This window comes from Amblyraja radiata, unplaced genomic scaffold (genome assembly GCF_010909765.2).
Source record: "Amblyraja radiata isolate CabotCenter1 unplaced genomic scaffold, sAmbRad1.1.pri S43, whole genome shotgun sequence".
In the NCBI taxonomy this organism is placed as follows: Eukaryota; Metazoa; Chordata; class Chondrichthyes; order Rajiformes; family Rajidae; genus Amblyraja; species Amblyraja radiata.
In genome coordinates this window covers 3,763,021-3,780,918 of record NW_022630150.1, presented here as the reverse complement: position 1 = coordinate 3,780,918, position 17,898 = coordinate 3,763,021, and the positions used below count along the sequence as shown (strand labels likewise).

General features: G+C 44.5%; 1 protein-coding gene across 1 annotated transcript in view; it reads left to right on the top strand.

Annotated features, from left to right (window-relative positions):
• The first annotated feature begins 516 nt into the window (after positions 1–516).
• The window catches only part of LOC116969423 (eukaryotic translation initiation factor 4E type 2-like), a 20,158-nt gene continuing 2,776 nt past the window's right edge, over positions 517–17,898 (top strand). Inside the window, exons 1-6 of the mRNA XM_033016308.1 lie at positions 517–719; positions 12,587–12,701; positions 14,289–14,423; positions 16,234–16,338; positions 16,429–16,581; positions 16,722–16,858. Coding sequence (XP_032872199.1) covers positions 700–719; positions 12,587–12,701; positions 14,289–14,423; positions 16,234–16,338; positions 16,429–16,581; positions 16,722–16,858 — 665 coding nt within the window. The 5' untranslated portion in view covers positions 517–699. The remainder of the gene's footprint in view (positions 720–12,586; positions 12,702–14,288; positions 14,424–16,233; positions 16,339–16,428; positions 16,582–16,721; positions 16,859–17,898) is intronic.

The following is a 17,898-nucleotide window of genomic DNA, read 5'->3' as shown; positions in this document are numbered from 1 at the left end:
AGATCAGCAGGTTGTGTAAACCAGAATAGATCAGCAGGTTGTGTAAACCAGAATATCTGCACTCTGTGTAAACCAGAATATATCTGTAGTTTGTGTAAACCAGAATATCTGCAGTTTGTGTAAACCAGAATATCTGTAGTTTGTGTAAACCAGAATATATCTGTAGTTTGTGTAAACCAGAATATATCTGTAGTTTGTGTAAACCAGAATATATCTGTAGTTTGTGTAAACCAGAATATCTGCAGTTTGTGTAATCCAGAATATATTTGTAGTTTGTGTAAACCAGAATATATCTGTAGTTTGTGTAAACCAGCATAGATCTGCAGGTTGTGTAAACCAGAATATATCTGTAGTTTGTGTAAACCAGCATAGATCAGCAGGTTGTGTAAACCAGCATAGATCTGCAGTTCCATCCCAACAACATTTCGAAATGGAGATTGACATTGCCCTCAGCACTGGCAGCAGCTTGGCGCCACAAATGCAAGGTTGACGCCGCTGACTTTGGCCGGAAGCGCCTGCCGTAACTCCCCCGCGCGCACGCGCAGTCCCGGCCGCCGGAGCCCCCTTTTTATTTTTTTAAATTAAAGTATTATTTTTAAACTCACAATTTCCAGGTTTGTTGTCTTTTTTTTTTATTTTTAAAAACCGAACATTCCTTTTCCGCCACCCGCCGTGTTTCCTTTCGGAATCGTTGAAGAAATGAACAATAAATTCCAAGCGTGAGTTACCGATATTATAATGTTTATAAATCTCTTTTTTTTCCCTTGTATTTTATTTCACCTCACGATTTTATGAGGTAAAGAGCTTTTCTTGGGGGCCCAGGATATAGATTTGGGGCCTGGGTTGTGGGGGTTCGGCCTACACGACTTGTCATTGACTGCTTGCTCTAAGCTAAGGAGGCTAAATAATATAATGTCACCCAAATGAGCTTCACCCTGCAGCCCTAATACTTTTGCCTCCATCACAGTGAGGAGATGTTGGGTGGACTCACTGTGGTGGATGTTAATATGTGTTTATTATTGTTTTTTATTGTATTGTATTATATTATATGTATGACTGCTTAAATTTCGTTCAGACTTCGGTCTGGATGACAATAAAAGGCTATTCTATTCTATTCTATTCTATTCTATTCTATTCATGGCCCTTCAAGTTACATGGGAAATGGTAGGGAATTGAGGAATGCAGTTGAACAGAGGGATCTAGTTGTGCATAGTTCCCTGAAGGTGGAATCTCATGTAGATAGGGTGGTAAAGAAAGCTTTTGGTATGCTAGTCTTTATAAATCAGAGCATTGAGTATAGAAGTTGGGATGTAATGTTAAAATTGTACAAGTTCAAGTTCAAGTTCAAGTTCAAGTGAGTTTATTGTCATGTGTCCCTGTATAGGACAATGAAATTCTTGCTTTGCTTAAGCACACAGAAAATAGTAGGCATTTACTACAAAACAGATAAATGTGTCCATATACCATGATATAAATATATACACACATGAATAAATAAACTGGTAGTGCAAATAACAGAAAGTGGTTGGTAAAAATCAGAGTTTTGTCCGAGCCAGGTTTAATAGCCTGATGGCTGAGGGGAAGTAGCTATTCCTGAACCTGGTTGTTGCAGTCTTCAGGCTCCTGTACCTTCTACCTGAAGGTAGCAGGGAGATGAGTGTGTGGCCAGGATGGTGTGGGTCTTTGATGATACTGCCAGCCTTTTTGAGGCAGCGACTGCGATAAATCCCCTCGATGGAAGGAAGGTCAGAGCCGATGATGGACTGGGCAGTGTTTACTACTTTTTGTAGTCTTTTCCTCTCCAGGGCGCTCAAATTGCCGAACCAAGCCACGATGCAACCGGTCAGCATGCTCTCGACTGTGCACCTGTAGAAGTTAGAGAGAGTCTTCCTTGACAATCCGAGGAATGCAGTTGAACAGAGGGATCTAGTTGTGCATAGTTCCCTGAAGGTGGAATCTCATGTAGATAGGGTGGTAAAGAAAGCTTTTGGTATGCTAGCCTTTATAAATCAGAGCATTGAGTATAGAAGTTGGGATGTAATGTTAAAATTGTACAAGGCATTGGTGAGGCCAATTCTAGTGAGGCCAATTCTAGAGTATGGTGTACAATTTTGGTCGCCTAATTATAGGAAGGATGTCAACAAAATAGAGAGAATGCAGAGGAGATTTACTATTATCTGAATGGTGGCCGATTAGGAAAGGGGGAGATGCAACGAGACCTGGGTGTCATGGTACACCAGTCATTAAAAGTAGGCACACAGAAATGCTGGAGAAACTCAGCGGGTGCAGCAGCATCTATGGAGCGAAGAACCTATTTCCTTCGCTCCATAGATGCTGCTGCACCCGCTGAGTTTCTCCAGCATTTTTGTGTACCTTCGATTTTCCAGCATCTGCAGTTCCTTCTTGAAAACATTAAAAGTAGGCATGCAGGTGCAGCAGGCAGTGAAGAAGGTGAATGGTATGTTAGCATTCATAGCAAAAGGATTTGAGTGTAGGAGCAGGGAGGTTCTACTGCAGTTGTACAGGGTCTTGGTGAGACCACACCTGGAGTATTGCGTACAGTTTTGGTCTCCTAATCTGAGGAAAGACATTCTTGCCATAGAGGGAGTACAGAGAAGGTTCACCAGACTGATTCCTGGGATGTCAGGACTTTCATATGAAGAAAGACTGGATAGACTCGGCTTGTACACGCTAGAATTTAGGAGATTGAGGGGGGATCTTATAGAAACTTACAAAATTCTTAAGGGGTTGGACAGGCTAGATGCAGGAAGATTGTTCCCGATGTTGGGGAAGTCCAGGACAAGGGGTCACAGCTTAAGGATAAGGGGGAAATCCTTTAAAACCGAGATGAGAAGAACTTTTTTCACACAGAGAGTGGTGAATCTCTGGAACTCCCTGCCACAGATGGTAGTCGAGGCCAGTTCATTGGCTATATTTAAGAGGGAGTTAGATGTGGCCCTTGTGCCTAAGGGGATCAGAGGGTATGGAGAGAAGGCAGGTACGGGATACTGAGTTGGATGATCAGCCATGATCATATTGAATGGCGGTGCAGGCTCGAAGGGCCGAATGGCCTACTCCTGCACCTAATTTCTATGTTTCTATGTTTCTATGTAAGTTACATGGTAAATGGTAGGGAATTGAGGAATGCAGTTGAACAGAGGGATCTAGTTGTGCATAGTTCCCTGAAGGTGGAATCTCATGTAGATAGGGTGGTAAAGAAAGCTTTTGGTATGCTGGCCTTTATAAATCAGAGCATTGAGTATAGAAGTTGGGATGTAATGTTAAAATTGTACAAGGCATTGGTGAGGCCAATTCTGGAGTATGGTGTACAATTTTGGTCGCCTAATTATAGGAAGGATGTTAACAAAATAGAGAGAATGCAGAGGAGATTTACTATTATCTGAATGGTGGCCGATTAGGAAAGGGGGAGATGCAACGAGACCTGGGTGTCATGGTACACCAGTCATTAAAAGTAGGCATGCAGGTGCAGCAGGCAGTGAAGAAGGCGAATGGTATGTTAGCATTCATAGCAAAAGGATTTGAGTATAGGAGCAGGGAGGTTCTACTGCAGTTGTACAGGGTCTTGGTGAGACCACACCTGGAGTATTGCGTACAGTTTTGGTCTCCTAATCTGAGGAAAGACATTCTTGCCATAGAGGGAGTACAGAGAAGGTTCACCAGACTGATTCCTGGGATGTCAGGACTGTCTTATGAAGAAAGACTGGATAGACTTGGTTTATACTCTCTAGAATTTAGGAGATTGAGAGGGGATCTTATAGAAACTTACAAACTTCTTAAGGGGTTGGACAGGCTAGATGCAGGAAGATTGCTCCCGATGTTGGGGAAGTCCAGGACAAGGGGTCACAGCTTAAGGATAAGGGGGAAATCCTTTAAAACCGAGATGAGAAGAACTTTTTTCACACAGAGAGTGGTGAATCTCTGGAACTCCCTGCCACAGAGGGTAGTCGAGGCCAGTTCATTGGCTATATTTAAGAGGGAGTTAGATGTGGCCCTTGTGCCTAAGGGGATCAGAGGGTATGGAGAGAAGGCAGGTACGGGATACTGAGTTGGATGATCAGGCATGATCATATTGAATGGCGGTGCAGGCTCGAAGGGCCGAATGGCCTACTCCTGCACCTAATTTCTATGTTTCTATGTTTCTATGTAAGTTACATGGTAAATGGTAGGGAATTGAGGAATGCAGTTGAACAGAGGGATCCAGTTGTGCATAGTTCCCTGAAGGTGGAATCTCATGTAGATAGGGTGGTAAAGAAAGCTTTTGGTATGCTGGCCTTTATAAATCAGAGCATTGAGCATTGAACAATCCTTGTTCGAGACGTACCAGGGCCCCGACCTCTACCTCCGTTACATTGACGACTGCTTTGGGGCCACCTCCTGCACCTACACACAACTGGCTGACTTCATCCACTTCACCACCAACTTCCATCCGGCACTCCAATACACCTGGACCATTTCCGACACTTTCCTACCATTCCTTGACCTCACCATCTCCATCGCAGGGGACAGACTCCTGACCGACATACATTACAAACCCACTGACTCACATGGCTATCTGGACTACACGTCTTCCCACCCTGCCCCCTGTAAAGACTCCATCCCCTACTCCCAATTCCTCCGCCTACGCCGCATCTGCTCCCAGGATGAGACGTTCCATACCAGGGCATCGGAAATGTCCTCGTTCTTCAGGGAACGGGGATTCCCCTCCGCCACCATAGATGAAGCTCACACCAGGGTCTCATCCATACCCCGTAACACTGCTCTCTCTCCCCATCCCCGCACTCGCAACAAGGGCAGAGTCCCTCTGGTCCTCACCTTTCACCCCACCAGCCGGCAAATACAACACATAATCCTCCGCCATTTCCGCCACCTCCAACGTGACCCCACCACTCGCCACATCTTCCCATCTCCCCCCATGTCTGCCTTCCGCAAAGACCGCTCCCTCCGCAACTCCCTCGTCAATTCTTCCCTTCCCTCCCGCACCACCCCCTCCCCGGGCACTTTCCGTTGCAACCGCAAGAAATGCAACACCTGTCCCTTCACCTCCCCCCTCGACTCCATTCAAGGACCCAAGCAGTCGTTCCAGGTGCGACAAAGGTTCACCTGTATCTCCTCCAACCTCATCTACTGCATCCGCTGCTCTAGATGTCAGCTGATTTACATCGGGGAGACTAAGCGTAGGTTGGGCGATCGTTTCGCCGAACACCTCCGCTCAGTCCGCAATAACCAACCTGACCTCCCGGTGGCTCAGCACTTCAACTCCCCCTCCCATTCCCAATCCGACCTCTCTGTCCTGGGTCTCCTCCATTGCCAGAGTGAGCAACAGCGGAAATTGGAGGAACAGCACCTCATATTCCGTCTGGGGACCTTGCGTCCGGATGGCATTAACATTGAATTCTCCCAATTTTGCTAGTCCTTGCTGTCTCCTCCCCTTCCTCAACCCTCTAGCTGTCTCCTCCCACCCTCCCATCCGCCCGCCCTCGGGCTCCTCCTCCTCCTCCCCTTTTCCTTCCTTCTCCCCCCCCCACCCCCCATCAGTCTGAAGAAGGGTTTCGGCCCGAAACGTCGCCTATTTCCTTCGCTCCATAGATGCTGCTGCACCTGCTGAGTTTCTCCAGCAATTTTGTGTACCTATTGAGTATAGAAGTTGGGATGTAATGTTAAAATTGTACAAGGCATTGGTGAGGCCAATTCTGGAGTATGGTGTACAATTTTGGTCGCCTAATTATAGGAAGGATGTCAACAAAATAGAGAGAGTACAGAGGAGATTTACTATTATCTGAATGGTGGCCGATTAGGAAAGGGGGAGATGCAACGAGAACTGGGTGTCATGGTACACCAGTCATTAAAAGTAGGCACACAAAAACGCTGGAGAAACTCAGCGGGTGCAGCAGCATCTATGGAGCGAATAACCTATTTCCTTCGCTCCATAGATGCTGCTGCACCCGCTGAGTTTCTCCAGCATTTTTGTGTACCTTCAATTTTCCAGCATCTGCAGTTCCTTCTTGAAAACATTAAAAGTAGGCATGCAGGTGCAGCAGGCAGTGAAGAAGGCGAATGGTATGTTAGCATTCATAGCAAAAGGATTTGAGTATAGGAGCAGGGAAGTTCTACTGCAGTTGTACAGGGTCTTGGTGAGACCACACCTGGAGTATTGCGTACAGTTTTGGTCTCCTAATCTGAGGAAAGACATTCTTGCCATAGAGGGAGTACAGAGAAGGTTCACCAGACTGATTCCTGGGATGTCAGGACTTTCATATGAAGAAAGAATGGATAGACTCGGCTTGTACCCGTTAGAATTTAGGAGATTGAGGGGGGATCTTATAGAAACTTACAAAATTCTTAAGGGGTTGGACAGGCTAGATGCAGGAAAATTGTTACCGATGTTGGGGAAGTCCAGGACAAGGGGTTACAGCTTAAGGATAAGGGGGAAATCCTTTAAGACCGAGATGAGAAAAACATTTTACACACAGAGAGTGGTGAATCTCTGGAACTCTCTGCCAGAGGGTAGTTGAGGCCACAGTTCATTGGCTATATTTAAGAGGGAGTTAGATGTGGCCCTTGTGGCTAAAGGGATCAGGGAGTATGGAGAGAAGGCAGATACGGGATACTGAGTTGGATGATCAGCCATGATCATATTGAATGGCGGTGCAGGCTCGAAGGGCTGAATGGCCTACTCCTGCACCTATTTTCTATGTATCTATGTATCCTGTACCTGCCTTCTCTCCATACCCCCTGATCCCTTTAGCCACAAGGGCCACATCTAACTCCCTCTTAAATATAGCCAATGAACTGGCCTCAACTACCTTCAGTGGCAGAGAATTCCACAGATTCACCACTCTCTGTGTAAAAAATGATTTTCTCATCTCGGTCCAAACTTCTGAATTCTCTGGGGTGGAACCCTCTCCAAGACAGACAGATGTGAAGCTCACCGTTTGACCTGTTTTTACAAAATGTTAAATGGTCAGCTCGACATAGACTACAAGACCTACACCAAACCCAAACCAATTAGAAGCAGACGAGGGCATTCGATCCAATTTGTGATCCCAGCTACAAAGACAGATGTGTACAGCAATTCGTTCTTCCCCCGCACAATTAAAGCATGGAATAATCTCCACCCAACTATAGTTACCCAACCAGATGCAACTAAATTTAAAGTAGCTCTTTCTTCCCAATAACCCTTTCTGGCTTAAGCCCTCCCTTCACCACCTCCAGTTTAAATTCCATTTGGAATATTTTGGAGGACCAAGAAACCAAGAAAAGACTTCCCTTATCCTTAAACTGGCGGGGCGGCCCGGCCCGAGGGAGGAGCGGCGGCCTGGCGCGATGCTGAGACGGTGGCAGTACTCACGTGAGGCCGATCCGGCTCGGGGCTGGAACGATGCTCCGGGGGCTGGGACGGCAGTTCTGGTGGCGGTGGCCTGAGACCGGGGGTTCGGCCGCGGGCCAGCGGCTGCGTCAGCAGGTCTGGTGAGCGGCAGCTTCGACTACCCCGGGCCGCGGTGTTTGAGCCGCGAGGACAGGTTTTAACATCGCCCGGGGGGTATCGCCTCAGTGCAGAAGGAGAAGAGGAGGGAAGAGACTGCAGCCCTAAGACTTTTGCCTCCATCACAGTGAGGAGATGTTGGGTGGACTCACTGTGGTGGATGTTAATATGTGTTTATTGTTGTTTTTTATTGTATTGTATTATATGTATGACTGCTTAAATTTCGTTCAGACTTCGGTCTGGATGACAATAAAAGGCTATTCTATTCTATTCTAAACTGTGACCCCTTGTTCTGGACTTCCCCAACATCGGGAACAATCTTCCTGCATCTAGCCTGTCCAACCCCTTAAGAATTTTGTAAGTTTCTATAAGATCCCCCCTCAATCTTCTAAATTCTAGCGTGTACAAGCCGAGTCTATCCAGTCTTTCTTCATATGAAAGTCCTGCCATCCCAGGAATCAGTCTGGTGAACCTTCTCTGTACTCCCTCTATGGCAAGAATGTCTTTCCTCAGATTAGGAGACCAAAACTGTACGCAATACTCCAGGTGTGGTCTCACCAAGACCCTGTACAACTGCAGTAGAACCTCCCTGCTCCTATACTCAAATCCTTTTGAATAAAGTACATATTCAAATCTTAGTATATCACTTATAAAAGCATCAATACAATACAATACGGGTTTATTCGTCACATTGCACATAAAGTGCAAGTGAAATGAATTTGAAAGTGAAAATCATAAATTATATATTAAAAAAACCCCACAATACATGAATTAAAAATCCAGATTAAAAGAATGATCAATGTCCTACAACAGGACAACGATACCAGTGTCTCCACAGCTGGGATTCGTAGCGTGTAGTGCTAAACCTTATGTTTGACAAGGCCACAATAATTACATTTTTAGAGTAATTTATCCTTCATTTCACTGCACTTCTCGTATGTGTATGTGACGAATAAACTTGACTTGACGACTTGAAATACATATGATTTCTTAGGATAGCTTCTAAAGTACTGACTCCTGCAGCCACAAACATGTTACTAGCACTACACCATCTAGGTTTCCTTAGCAGTGTTCTCATTGCATCGTTATATGCCACCTTTAGTCTCTGCAAACTTGACTTTTCATAGTTCGACCACAGGTGCGCAGTGTAGAGTGGTGTCCAGTATGCTCCAAATAGCGACAACTTTACCACATCTGCACACGCACCAAATTTACGCAAGGGAATATTCCTCTGTACATACAGCATGCGTCGTTGCCTATAAATATCCTCATCATCTGTCATTTGTTCTGTAATAAAATGCCCTCTCTCTCCCTCCCCAACACTAGTTCTCCGACTTGTTCCACTGTGTTTCTGTCAATTTTACTGATTGTCTGCCTCCTTGTCTCCTTCCCCTCAGATAACAATGAACCATTCTACATTTCCTTATGTACACAAAATGCTGGAGTCTTAAGAGTCAAGAGTGCTTTATTGCCATGTGTCCCAGATTCTTACTTGCTGCAGCACAACAGAACATGCAAACATAGTACATGGTAGACAAAAGTGCTGGGGAAACTCAGCGGGTGAGGCAGCATCTATGGAGCGAAGGAAATAGGCGACGTTTCGGGCCGAAACCCTTCTAGGGTTTTGGCACGAAACGTTGCCTATTTCCTTCGCTCCATAGATGCTGCCACTCCCGCTGAGTTTCTCCAGCACTTTTGTCTACCTTCGAATTACCAGCATCTGCGGTTCCTTCTTGAACAAACATAGTACATTGCGGCTCAGTGGTGGATATTCATGTTGAAAATGTATTTGGGTGTCTGTCTAAGGTGGACAAAAATGCTGGAGTAACTCAGCGGGTGAGGCAGCATCTATGGAGAGAAGGAATAGGTGACGTTTCGGGTCGAGACCCTTCATCAGTCTGAAGAAGGGTCTTGATCCGAAACTTCACCTATTCCTTCATCAGTCTGAAGAAGGGTCTCGACCCGAAACATCACCCATTCCTTCTCTCCAGAGACGCTCCATGTCCCACTGAGTTACTCCAGCATTTTGTGTCTATATCTTCGGTGTAAACCAGCATCTGCAGTTCCTACCTACTTTTCCCTGAAGATAGACACAAAATGCTGGAGATACTCAGCGGGACAGGCAGCATTTCTGGAGAGAAAGAATGGGTGACGTTTCGGGTTGAGACGCTTCTTCAGAATCTGTCTGAATTCCATCTGAAAAACGGTCTCAACTGGACAAGTCACCCATTCAGTCTGAAGAAGGGTCTCGACCCAAAACATCACATGTTCCTTTTCTCCAGAGATGCTGCCTGACCCGCTGAGTTACCTCAGCATTTTGTGTCTATCTTCGGTGAAAACCAGCATCTGCAGCTCCTTCCTACTACATTTCCTTATGATTGTCTGCTTTGATCTGTCGTTTTCACACCTTACCTTTCCTTGATTATCCTAGCTTTTTGCGTGTCTTCCATTCATTTCTCCCAAGTCCCATCTATACCTCTCTTTCCCCTGACTCTTGGTGTGAAGAATGGTCTCGACCCGAAACGTCACCCATTCCTTCTCTCTGGAGAAGCTGCCTGTCGGTCCTTCTATCCAGAGATGCTGCTTTGTCCTGCAGAATTACTCCAGCATTTTGTGTCTATCTTCTGCAGATGGACTACATAGGCGATGTTTTGGGTTGGGACTCTTCTTGAGACTGATTAAAGTGAGGGGAGAAAAGCTGGGAAAGAAATGGGTGGGAGCGTGACAAAGCCTGGAAAAGGATAGGTGGATACGAGGTGGGGGGGTTAGCAGATTGGTGAGGATAAAAAGTAGACAAAATGGTGTCAGGCAAGTTAAAAAAAATAGGATGAAGTGAGAGGAAGGGATTTAAAGGGATAGTGGGGGAAATGGGTGCGCATCTAGATGGTAGATGAGGAAAAGATCTCTATTTATTGTCTTCCCTTTAAGTTCAATAAAACAATTTTGTCATGTTCCTCTGAAAGTTGATAATTGTTTTCTGCAACGATTCTGTCTGCAGCTGCAAATTAATATGTTCATGATATTGCTCAGTTGCTATTTTTTGCCACGTTTACCATGAATTTTTGTAGCAACTTGTTCTTGGATAATGATTAAAAGCAGAAACCTTGACTGGCTTGTTTATCCATAGACAAAGAACACCATCAGGCACCAATAGTTGATAAGAGCAGAGTGAACCTGCCATTACTTCTGTTCAGATCAGATTCAGATTCAACTTTAATTGTCATTGTCAGTGTACAAGGGGTTATTCTTAAGGGGTTGGGCAGGCTAGATGCAGGGAGATTGTTCCCTGTGTTAGGGAAGTCCAGAACAAGTGGCCACAGCTTAAGGATAAGGGGGAAGTCTTTTAGGACCGAGATGAGATAAACATTTTTCACACAGTGAGTGGTGAATCTGTGGCATTCTCTGCCACAGAAGGTAGTTGAGGCCACAGTTCATTGACTATATTTAAGAGGGAGTTAGATGTGGCCCTTGTGGCTAAGGGGATCAGGGGGTATGGAGAGAAGGCAGGTACAGGATACTGAGATGGTTGATCAGCCATGATCATATTGAATGGCGGTGCAGGCTCGAAGGGCCGAATGGCCTACTCCTGCACCTATTTTCTATGTTTCTATGTTTCTATGTTTACAGTACAGAGACAACGAAATGCAGTTAGCATCTCCCTGGAAGAGCAACATAGCATATGATTTCAATAAATAAATCTATTTACGTGCATACAGTCATAGTGTTTTTCCTGTGGGAGGAGTGACCGGGGGGGGGGGGTGATTGGCAATCACCGAGGTACATTGTTGAGTACTGTGACAACCGCAGGGAAGAAGCTGTTCCTGGACCTGCTGGTCCGGCAACGGAGAGACCTGTAGCGCCTCCCGGATGGTAGGAGGGTAAACAGTCCATGGTTGGGGTGAGAGCAGTCCTTGGCGATGCTGAGCGCCCTTCGCAGACAACGCTTGCTTTGGACAGACTCAATGGAGGGGAGCGAGGAACCGGTGATGCGTTGTTACTTCTGTTCCAAACCGTATGGCAAGCAGTAGAGCATGTCTAAAATAAACCATTTCATCGTAACACACTCGGTCGGGGTTAATCATCTTGCTCAGCAGCAAGTCTGAAGACCCAAATCGTCACATATCCATGTTCACCAGAGATACTGCCTGACCAGCTGAGTTACTCCAGCACTTTTTGTGTCCTTTTCGTGAAACAGCTGGCTTGTTTCTTGGACTTTTTTCAACAAATGTGAAAAGGAAAGAAAATATGTATAATTATAGTAATATTTTATGATTCATTTAAAAAGGAACTAATAAAGTGATATTCCTCGTGAAATTGTGATTTACACAGATTACAGCACATAAACAGATTATGTGTCATTAACCCATTTTGTTAAACCTCCACAGAGATATTCACCTTGTACGCTTTGAATATTTAAATAAACTTTTCTGCCTGTTTCCTTCAAACGCATTTCTGATCTGTTCTTAAGCATTAACATAGTCTCTGCTTTAATTGCTAACGTTAGCAACTCACTTCACAGTCTCGCAGTTCCCTGGAAGATAATTCCCCTTCTTTCCGTCCAAATCTTGGCAGAAATGTCGGAGAATGAAATATTATTTCCGCCGAGATGAATACCTACATAGATCGACCCGTTTGTGAATTGTGAACAAAGTGGCTCAGTAAAGATCCTAACCTATTATTACAAGTGTATATTTGTCTAATCTATTACAATAAAAAGATAATTCAGATCTGTTATGGGGAAGTAACCTTTCTCAGAATAAACACTTAAGGGACTGTCCCACGGGCGTCATTTACGTGACATAATTTACGCGTCACGACGCGCATGTGATGCGTGCATGGTTCGCATTACGCGTGCATGGTGCGTGGTGACGTAGGCAGTGACACGAGGTCGCGCGCGGTGCCCCAGGATTTTGGGTTGTACAAAATCTTCGCGCGCCATCTGCGTGACACACAAATGACGCCCAAGTGGGACATACCCTTTATCCACCAATAAACACAACATTTCTACACAAATAATTTTCACATAGTGACAACCGTGTATTTTTTGTAAAAGAACACTATTTGTATATTCTATTTTTACAGCTTAAAAGATGATGATAGTGGAGACCATGAACACTATGAAGAGAACGAGGCACTGAAGGAAAAGGAAACAGAATTGTGTGAAGAGGAAAAGGCACAAAACACGGCCAAAAGAAAGGTAAGAATTGAAATTTCCTGAAAGCAGTCATGCAGCACACATCACTGGTCAAGTATTCACAGGATGCTTTACAGGGAACTACAGATACCTAATTAGTCTGAAGAATGGTCTTGACCTGAAACATCACCTATTCCTTATCTCCAGAGATGCTGCCTGATCCGCTGAGTTACGCCAGCGTTTTGTGTCTAATTTAGGATTCATTTATCTTGTTTATTGTCACTTCATTGGCAGCATCGTTGCAATATATCAGAGGTTTGCACCTACAGTTCTGGGATTGTTATTTTCAAATCTACAGTTGAACAGAAGAGGGTGGACTGTTTAGTTTTCAGTTTGGAGATACAGCATGGAAACAGGTCCTTCGACCCACCGAGTCCACGCTGACCATCGATCACTCATTCACACTGGTTCCATGTTATCCCTCTTGCTCATCCACTCCCTACACATTAGGCTCAATTTACCAAGGCTAATTACAAACTACACGTCCTTGGAATATAGGAGGAAACTGGAGCACCCAGAGGAAACCCACGCGGTCACAGGGAGAATGTGTATACTCCACACAGACAGCACCCAAGGTCAGGATCAAACCCATGGGTCTCTGGCGCTGTGAAGCAGCGACTCTACCAGCTAGGCCACTGTACTGCTTTTTGAAAGAATGGGTTGACTGGGCTTATATTCCATTTAGAAGGATGAGAGGGAATCTTATCTATATAATATTAAAACTCTGTGGCTGCTGGCTGGCTGGCTGTGTTTCTGCCTGACTTGTGGTTGCCAGCCTGTGGGTGCCAGCCTTTGATTCGTTGCTACGCCAACACCAGACCCACAAACGCCCAGAATGTTTCCATTTCGGTAGATTCCAAGTATCCACTCCTGATTAAATTTCGTCGTGTTTATGTACACATTTTTAATAAAATCCTTCTCCCCCCCCCCCCCCCCCCCCCCACTCACTAATTTTGTCGCCTCCTGCTGGCCAGCGACCATAACGGCTGCTGGCGCCCGCATCTCGCCTCAAAGACGGCATTTAAAATCAGCCGCACTGCTGAGTCCTGAACGGCTTGAGTTGGAGGACCACGTCTCCCGTGGGGGCTACGGGTAGGGAACGGCTGCGTTGGGGGAGCAGACCCAACGGGTCTGCACTTGGTCTAGTAGAAACATAATATTCTTAAAGGATTGGACATGCTAGATGCAGGAAAAATGTTCCCCATGTTGGGGGGAGTCTAGAATCAGGGGTCACAATTTAAGAATAAGGGGTCGGCCATTTAGGACTGAGATGAGGAAAATTGTCTTCACCCTGAGAGTTGTGAACCTGTGGAATTCTCAGCCACAGAAGGCAGTGGAGGCCAATTCACTGGATGTTTTCAAGAGAGTTAGATTTAGCTCCTAGGGCTAAAGGAATCAAGGGATATGGGGAAAAAGCAGGAACGGGTACTGATTTTAGATGATCAGCCATGATCATATTGAATGGTAGTACTGGCTCGAAGGGCCGAATGGCCTACTCCTCCTGCACCTATTTTCTATGTTTCTATGTCCCTCTGAGCTACTCCAGCATTTTGTGTCGATCTTAATTTTACTGATGTCTGGTTTCCACAGATAGTGACACCTGGAGTTGGCGAGCACCCTCTTCAGTATAACTACACATTCTGGTACTCCAGGCGTACACCAAGCAGACCAGCTAACACCCAGAGCTATGAACAGAACATTAAACAGATTGGTACCGTCGCTTCAGTAAGTCACTTAAAACAATGATTTAAATAAATTGTGTTTATTTTTATATATATAAGACAGCATTGAATAATCTCAGGGAGTGGACATCAACATTAACTTTTACTGAACTTTGTAATAAAAGTCTGATTGCAATAGGTTACATTTCTAATAGTATTTTCCTGCCCCGCTGAGTACAAATCTACAGACGTATTAGCAGCAAGTACTGATCTAATTCTCCTAACAGTCTCACAATGTACTGAAGTGCAGTTAATGCTATCACTCATAACGATGCAATTACTAAACTGGGGTCATTTTTTTCCAACGCCTTTATTGCCCGTTGAGTTTCACAATCTGGGCTCTTGCAAGAATGTTTAAAATGAGAATGTGCAGAGCAAAGTTCATTCTGAAAAAGAACAGATGGAAATATTGGACACTATAAAACAGATAAAAATGTGCAAACAACTTACTTTGGTTGATCCCCAGTGACATTAGACATTATACACCCAAAGGCATCACAGTCATTGTATCATGCTAGCAATGACATACTATGTATTGTATTGTATGTATGACTGCTTCAATTTCGTTCAGACTTCGGTCTGAATGACAATAAAAGGCTATCTAATCTATCTAATCTATGTGATCAACCATGATCACATTGAATGGCGGTGCTGGCTCGAAGGGCCAAATGGCCTACTCCTGCACTTATTGTCTATTGTCTATTGAGTCTGGAAATCCAAAAGCTAATTTTATTTTCATGACAAGTTGTAATTGACAGACCATTTGTATACAAGGGTCCCAAGCTATAGAGCGTTTTGTAGTGAGCGAGGATATGTTGTTTGAGGGATAAGAGTGTATGAGAGTCCTAGCAACAGCATTCTTATGTATTAACAAGGAACTGCAGATGCAGTTCTACCAAAGAAAATCCATGGGTTTAACAGTTCTTTATCCATTTTTGGGCTCATACCTGTCTTTTCATCTCTAAACTTCCTGCAGACAGCACCCGTAGTCAGGATCCAACCCAGGTCTCTGGCGATGTAAGGCAGCAACTCTACCGCTGTGCCACTCTGCCCTTATTCCAGCATTTTGTGGCATTCATATGTTTATTTGTCAGAGAGTTGTTTGTCATGATGAGAAAACGGAGGAGTAATTGTTGAGCTACATGGTCTCCCATATTAACGGCACTAGTTCCACAATGACTGTCATGCCTTTGGGTGTATAATGTCTAAAACCCAGAATCTTACTCCACTCTCTCTTGCAATAATATGTTTTGCTATTGAGGGAGTGCAGCGTAGGTTTACAAGGTTAATTCCCGGGATGGCGAGACTGTCATATGCTGAGAGAATGGAGCGGCTGGGCTTGTACACTGGAGTTTAGAAGGATGAGAGGGTATCTTATTGAAACATATTAGATTGTTAAGGGTTTGGACGAGCTAGAGGCAGGAAACATGTTCCCGATGTTGGGGGAGTCCAGAACCAGGGGCCACACACACACAGTTTAAGAATAAGGGGTAAGCCATTTAGAAAGGAGACGAGGAAACACTTTTTCTCACAGAGAGTTGTGAGTCTGTGGAATTCTCTGCCTCAGAGGGCGGTGGATGCCGGTTCTCTGGATACTTTCAAGAGAGAGCTAGATAGGGCTCTTAGAGATAGCGGAGTCAGGGGATATGGGGAGTAGGCAGGAACGGGGATGATCAGCCATGATCACATTGAATGGCGGTGCTGGCTCGAAGGGCCGAATGGCCTACTCCTGCACTTATTGTCTATTGATAACACAACATAGACATAATTCAGTCGATGAATTAGTAAATCGGTCTTCGATCTTCCTCTTGCAGGTGGAACAATTCTGGATGTTCTACAGCCACTTGGTGCGACCAGGTGACCTGACAGGACATAGTGATTTCCACCTCTTCAAGGAAGGAATCAAACCCATGTGGGAGGTGAGTGGAGAGTTAAATATTTGGTTTCACCTCTTGGCTTTAACCTAGAGGTACCCAAGACCAAAGACTAATACGTTTATCTCATTGCAGGATGAAGCCAACAAGAATGGTGGCAAATGGATAATACGATTGCGCAAAGGCCTGGCATCCCGATTCTGGGAAAATATCATCCTAGCCATGTTGGGAGAGCAATTTATGGTCGGAGAGGAAATCTGTGGCGTTGTGGTATCCATCCGATTTCAAGTATGTCATTGCTAGCAAATGTTAAGAGGTGCTTCAGAAAGCATGAAGGAAAAGATGCAAATATGTTCTTTTTCTTTTGTTTTTGGGTCATTCTCTGTTGAAAATGGGATGAAATTTCCTTCTTTAACTTTCTCTTGCAGGAGGATATAATTTCGGTATGGAACAAAACTGCTTGTGATCAAGCAACCACTGCTAGGATACGGGACACACTGCGCCGTGTATTAAATCTACCACCAAGCACCATTATGGAGTACAAGACACACACGGACAGCATCAAGTAAGATTGGCTCGCAATGATTTCTTACTGTGAATTTTTTTTTCTTCTTTTTCTTCACTTAAATTTGTATAGATTTTTCACAGAGATATATACAAAACAGTGCAACACCATCACCATAAATAAAACAAACTAGGAAAAACAATCAAAATATAAACATAAATAGATAGGGGGGGCCAGAATGTTGCCTGGGTTTCAACAACTAAGTTACAGAGAAAGGTTGAACAAGTTAGGTCTTTATTCTTTGGAGCGCAGAAGGTTAAGGGGGGACTTGATAGAGGTCTTTAAAATGATGAGAGGGATAGACAGAGTTGATGTAGATAAGCTTTTCCCAAGGAGAGCAGGGAAGATTCAAACAAGAGGACATGACTTCAGAAGTTTAGGAGTAACATGAGGGGGAACTTCTTTACTCAGAGAGTGGTAGCTGTGTGGAATGAGCTTCCAGTGGAAGTGGTGGAGGCAGGTTCGATTTTATCATTTAAAAATAAATTGGATAGGCAGTGGTGGAGGCAGGTTCGATTTTATCATTTAAAAATAAATTGGATAGGTATATGGATGGGAAAGGAATGGAGGGTTATGGTCTGAGTGCAGGTAGATGGGACTAGGTGAGAGTAAGTGTTCGGCACGGACTAGAAGGGCCGAGATGGCCTGTTTCCGAGCTGTAATTGTTATATGGTTATTATACGGAAGTAAATAAATAAATAAAAGGAATAAGGCCATGTGGTTCACTTAACAAATTAAGAAAAATACGTTACATTGATTCGTTATCTGGAGAAATTTCAATATTCACCCAAACATACCATCTAGTTCTATATAACACAATCTTCCCATATATATAGCTCGGCATTTATCTAATTGGTGTCAATGGGTGAAAGATGTCTCGTAGCGGCTGCTAATTACTGAACCGGGGAGAATGCAGGGCTAGAGGTTATGATACGTATTGGAATCAACAACATAGTTAGGAGAAGCGATGAGCCCTGCACTATGAGCTTAGGGAGCTAGGTAGCTGTTTAAAGAGCAGGACGTCAACGTTTGTAGTCTCG